The sequence below is a fragment of the Thermothelomyces thermophilus genome, chromosome 3 (genome assembly GCF_000226095.1).
Source record: "Thermothelomyces thermophilus ATCC 42464 chromosome 3, complete sequence".
Taxonomy (NCBI): domain Eukaryota; kingdom Fungi; phylum Ascomycota; class Sordariomycetes; order Sordariales; family Chaetomiaceae; genus Thermothelomyces; species Thermothelomyces thermophilus.
The window spans coordinates 3117641-3123640 of NC_016474.1; the positions used below are offsets into that span (position 1 = coordinate 3117641).

General features: G+C 56.5%; 1 protein-coding gene across 1 annotated transcript; it reads right to left on the bottom strand.

Annotated features, from left to right (window-relative positions):
* Positions 1-4914: 4914 nt before the first annotated feature.
* MYCTH_2304840 (uncharacterized protein) lies at positions 4915-5774 on the bottom strand. The gene has a single exon (XM_003663161.1). The coding sequence runs from the start codon at positions 5669-5671 to the stop codon at positions 4964-4966; it is 708 nt and encodes a 235-aa protein (XP_003663209.1). The 5' UTR covers positions 5672-5774; the 3' UTR covers positions 4915-4963.
* Positions 5775-6000: the final 226 nt, after the last annotated feature.

The window sequence follows — 6000 nt, forward strand, 5'->3', positions numbered from 1 at the left end:
GTCTTAACGGAGTGTTCGCCGCGCCCCTGGTTATCCGGCCGTCGCTCATTGGGGCGGTGAGTTTGGGTATACACCGGCCCCTTGTCTCTCGAGTTGGAGTTTGGCGGGATGCGATAGTGTGCTGGTCCCCCCTTATTCTGCGGCTCCCGGTGCGGTTTGTCGGAGGGGTCCCGTCCTCCAGAGGACAGAGGGGTGGGAGGCGGAGTGTAGTCCGTGTCGTTGTCGACGGCGGAGAAGGTGTCCGAATAGATGGATTCATCGGCGCTAACCGGGCTGCGGGCGCCATGGTGAACGCGTGGAGACGGACGACGATGACGACGATGTGGAGAGGTTCGTCTGGCGGGATGATGGGCGCGTCTCTGCGGGGCCGGTTGAAGGATGGCCGCTTGGTTGTGACTGCGGGCATATGCGTGGCCATACCGGCCCGGATCTGGAGCCCTGGTCTCGTCGATTCTGGGCTGGGGCATGATTTGGTGGGCTTGTGGAGGGTACGGTGCGTTCCGAGGCAGAGGGGGCATCGGCTGGGGGGGCATTTGGGTGGGATACGCCTGCTGCACATCCCGATCATCCCGAGTGTTCGGCTGTCTTTCTGCCAACTGCAGAAGCCTGATGGGGTCGACGCCGGGCCGAGGGGATTGCATGAAGTACGCCGTGATGCTAACTCGCTCCTCAACGACGGCCCTGTTTCGGGATCCTGACCTGGGGCGGCGGTGCCTCCTCCCTGTCGTTCGCTCCCGCTCCCGCTCCCGCTCCCTCCCTTTCTCTCGTCCTCTCGCCCTCTCGTTGGACCTTTTTTCCACGGGCCTCTTCTCGACGCGGTCGTCGAGCTGGACGAGCGTAATCTGAAACAACGCCTCATCGACCTTCTTCTGGAGGTTTACCAGAGCTGCCTCTACCTGGAGTTTCTGGTCCTCGCTGAGGTCCTCCTTCTTCTGGGTCACCGAGATGGTGCTGCGGGTAAGAGCACGCACCCTCTTGGCCACCTCGCGCTGGTCGACTCCCGGCTCCTCGACATGCACTGCGCGTTTCCAAGAGGGCTTTCGTCTTGAGCTGTCGGTGTTGTAGCCGCCCTTGTCTTCTCTCGTGATGCGGACGACAATGTACTTTGAGAGTGCTTTGCGAGCCTCCTCGGCACTGAGAGGCCGGTCCCTGCGGATATCGGATACGGTAATGTAAGAGTTGTGGTACTGTTGCTGTTGCGATGCTGGAGTTGCGACTGGGGCAACCGGGGGGGGCCGGGGGGCCGGGGCGGCAGAGTACTGTGGCCCAACTGGCGGCTGTTGAGGCCGGCCGTGGTATTGCTGTCCCGCGGCATCGGGAAGTCGGGTTGGCTGTTGCTGACCGACTTGACCCTGATATCCAGGATGATGTGGAGGGACAGGGGGTGCGGCAGCTCCCGTGGAGACAGGAGGTCGCTGAGGCTGAGCCTCGTGGATGGTGATGAAGCCCGGTCCCGGCATGATGGCTCCTCCTCTCTATCGCTTGTAGGGGAGGCCCAACCAAAAAAAAAAAAAAAAAAAAAAAAAAAAAAAAAAAGAAAGGACGCCTTCCGAGGAGGACAAGGCCCAGGAGGAGTCAACGCCTCGGGGAAGAGAGAGGAAGGAAATGTCTTCTACCACTTATGGTAGGAGTAGGACACCTTATACTTGGGTATGGTATGGCAAGGCGAATGGGCGGTGTTGATATTGTTGCCCGTGAACTGCTGCGCGTGGGCGAAACCGGGGAAACTCCTTGAATTATATCCCTTTGCTTGTCCTTGCTTGCTGTCTCTCGTCAAGAGGGATTCTGGGCTTGGGTTACGCAATTTAGGAGGGCGAGATCAGACAACAGCAAAACGTGGTGTGCCCTCCCCTCCCCTCTCCTCCCCTCTCCCCCAAGACAAGGAGTCGATCGTGGCGGAGGGTGTGGTTGTCGGCGGTGACACTGAAGATCTTTCAGCCGACAATGCCGGGTTCCGGGTTCCATGATAGCACAAAGCAGCGGTAGCGAGCAGCGCCATCCGCCCGGCTATCGAGACCGGCCCAAGCGGGCTATCAGCGGTCTTGCGTGGCTCCCCAGACATACATGCGAGTCCCATGCAGAGTTACAAGCCGCTTTCTTGGGGTACGGGATACAATGTGGCTTCGGATTCTTAAGCTTGCTGCACGTCAGATTCAAGTGCAAGGAACCTCTCCCCTCCATGGAAAGGAGCGGCCGGGAGGGGCGCGGAGGAAAGAGCAGGACGAGGTTGCACAGCCCTCCAAGACTCTCTCTCTCTCTCTCGGTTTTCCCATCCATATTATGACCGGGCGAGGCGGCACGCGAGGATGGTGCGCGGACTAGAGTTGGTGGAGGGAAGAAGGAGCTGGGCGCTCTGCATGACCGGGCAAAACGAAGGCAATGAATGGCAGGCTGTGGCTCGGGTGTGTCTTGGCTGGGGCAGATGCATGCGGTGTGGTTGGAGCAGGCTGGCCGGGCGATTCGGCTTGCCAAATACAAGTAGTACTGGAGGAGGAAGGAAAGAAGCGTTAGAGCCGCCACCTTTTTCGATTCTCAATCGGTCTCCCCGGCAGTTACCTAGCTAAGGTATGCTTGTGGTAGTGTATGCCTTGCCACCTGAACAGGAACAGGCAGTGCCCGGCTGCACTATCATTGGCCCACACTGCAGTTGCATATGCTGCTTTAGCGAAAGGGAACGCATGGCCGGTATCGAAATCGTGTGGGCTTCGCGGGTGTCACGACAGAGCTCCCGGGCGACCGGAATTGAATCCCGAGACACCCTCGCTGGCGAGCCCAACGCTGGGTGGGCGAAGTCGTGGCTGCACCTTAGCTACGTCGGGCAAAGGCGTTGTTAAGCCATGTCCATAACGCATAAGGTAGGGTATGTAAGTAAGGTGTGTACATTAGTACATACTTGCAAGGCTGCGTTCAACACCCAGAAGTACTCCGTAGAACAATTCCGATCCGCAACTGCATGCCCCGTCCGGACACGTTAGGGCGCCCCCGAGGCCGCTGACGCCGGGCGTTTCTCTCTCTCTTCCCCATGCTCTGCTCCCTGAATGGATGGATGGATGGATGCGGCATATGCGACCCATTCGAACGGTCCAGCCCGGGCTGTTCTTGCCTTGCTTCGAGTATCTCGTCGCCTTCTCCCGCGCAGCACCGTATCCTGCTGCGCTGCCCACCGCTCTCTGCTGGCGAAACCGGAAACTCACTCCAAACATGGCCGTCTTCATTCGTCCAAGGTCATCTCTCCCGAGGGACTGCAGAAGGCCCAACCGCGGACTACCTCTCCCATCCCCCCGGGGAGGGATTCCATCGCCATCCCTTGGGCTCCCTGATCGGCGCGCTGTTCTTATCAAGTCCATTCTTTCCGGGTGCTAAACGCATGGTGACGTAGAGCTTTCTCGCAAACAACCCGAGCATCTCATTGCCCCCTTCGGCCCGGTGAGGACGAAGAACGGCCACCGTAGGTGCCAAAATTGGACACCGACTTTTCACGACGCATTGAAGCACGAAGTACCTGGACAATGGGAACACAGCGTCGATGGACCGGGGGAACCAGCCGAAGAAGTCGTGCTGTCCTACACTCGGCCTCTGACCCCAATTTGACGCCCAACCTTTGTTTACACACTCTTGAAGCCCGTTCTCATGCGTGGCACCAGAGAAGTAAATAAACCCATTTTCCGTACCCCTGAGATACCGGGTATCGATATGAATTCAACAAGACGACTAGTCTCAACCAGAATCCTGACCGGAAACATCAGACAACCGAGTTCCAACCAAGGGGTAGAAAAAAAAAAACAGCAAGCACAACAGCCAAAAGAAGACGAGAAAAACCCCATTCTCCAGGCTTCTCAGTTTCGGGCTCATGCAGGCCGTTTGCACATCACCTCGTCATGTTGCTCAGCCCCTGATCCTTGTTGCCTTGCCATGTTAGCCCACTGAACTGAGCTGCAGTGTCACTGCACCCAACAACCTCCCCCCTCCCCCCTCCAACAAGGAAAAGAAATTGTGTTTTTGTTTTTTTTTTCTTGAAAAAGGGAGAGGGGGGAAGAGAGAGAGAGGGAGAGAGCGAGAAAACCTTCCGGCCTTCAGGACAGCGTCGGACAGCTGCTTGACATCACAGAACTGGAAAAGGTCGAGTCAATACGAAAACAAGCGTCCAATTACTGTTTATAGACCTCTGTTTCCCTATCAACTCTTGGTTCCAATAACAATAGCCTAGGACTTCCCCATCGCGTATGCGTACATGCTCGTAGTCTAACAATTGCATCCATGCTCATCCTCGCCATCGCAAGATCCGTCGTCGCAGTCATCATCAGACTTCGACTCGTCATCCGAATCATCATCCGAATCATCATCCGAACCATCATCCGAACCATCATCCGAACCATCATCCGAGTCACTGCAGGAATCATTACCACAAGCCTCCTTGTCTCCAACACAACTGTGGCCGTCGCAGTCCTTGGAAACCTCCTGCTTGTCAGTGCAAGGATCCCCTTGACAGCTCTGCGACACTTCCTGTTTGTGCTGGTGGGTACCCTCGTGGCACTGGTCCGAGCCACAAGAAGCACCCTTGCAGTCGTCCTTCTTGGAACCGCGGGAGTCGTCATGGAATGCCTCCTTGCAACGAACCTGCAGGGGAATGTGCGGCTCGCAAGTCGACCAGCTGGGAGGAATGTGAGGTATCACAGGGGCCGTGTTGTTCTTGTTGTCCTTGTCGTCTTTCTTTCCCCACTTGAACTTGCTCTTCTTCTTCTCCGGCGTAACCTGGTGCGAGGTGTGGAGGTACTTCTCAAAGACCCAGCAGGAGAAAAGCTTCTTGGTGTTGTAATGACCCTGGAGTTTGCCGTGGTGGCTGCTCACCGAGGTGCGTGTCTCTGACTTGCTCTTATGGTGTTTCTTTTTATTCTTGTCCTTGTTGTCATGCTGGCCCTCGTCCTCCTGGTACTCACTGTAGCCATGCTTTCCATTGTGCGAATCAGGACCCCAGGACAGGAAGAAATCGTTGCCGTGGCCACCGTGAATCTAGTGCCGGATGATCAGCCGTGTGTTGGAGGAAACGCACCATGATGGAACTCACCTTGAACGTGTTTGTCGCATCAATTGTTGTCGTCTCATACTTCGCGCCCAATTCGCCCGACTTGACCAGCTGGTTAGGCCGGTCGAAGCTCGCGCTCAAGGGCCATTCCATTTTGGCGGGCAGAGTCAAAAAGTCAATCTCGCCGTGACCGGCGTAATCCCACGATGACTGGTTTCCGGCACTATGGTTGTCTTGCTCCAGGGTGCTGTCGTGGTGTCCGGGGGCGGTACCATGCAGTTTCTCGTGCGCGGCATTGCCAGGATTCCAGCCGATCTCAACTCGGCACTTGACGCCGTGGTGGTCGCGGCCAAGCAAAGGAATGAGCGAGGATAGGTGTGCCGTGATCTTGGGGCAATCGTCCGTGATGATGTAGTTCCAGAGGAATGACCAGCCATAGATGCTGACGGTGCGTGAAATCTCAGGCTTGTCCTTGTGGCCGCGCTTGTGGTGATGATGGTCCTGCCCATCGATTTTTGTGTGGTCGATCTCGACGTAGCAGGTGACGCGGTTTGAGCCGCGTGCCGTCTTGAGTGGTGTCGAACTCGCGATAGCAGTTGTCGAGCAGAGGAGGGTGGCAATAAGGCCAGCCGAGATTACCGACTTCATGGTGTCAGATGTTTGTCTAATGATGGGAACGATGACGAGAACGCAAATGTAGCAAGTATAAGACAATGTTGGAGTGGCTTAGAAACCAACGCGGAATTGATGCTCTGGCAAAAGAAGACTGGAGGGAAAAAAAAACAAAGGTTGGGTCACGAAGTAGGGAACCGGTTGGGGTTGAAATACTCACAGCTCAGGCCGTCATCTCCTTCCCATGTGGAGGACTGAGAGACGGGAAGGAGCAGGCGTACTCTAGAGGAGATGCTTCGGTCTTTGAGGAAACGGATCCTAGACGCGGGAAGGAGCAGGTAATAGAACTCTCACGGTCAGTGCCG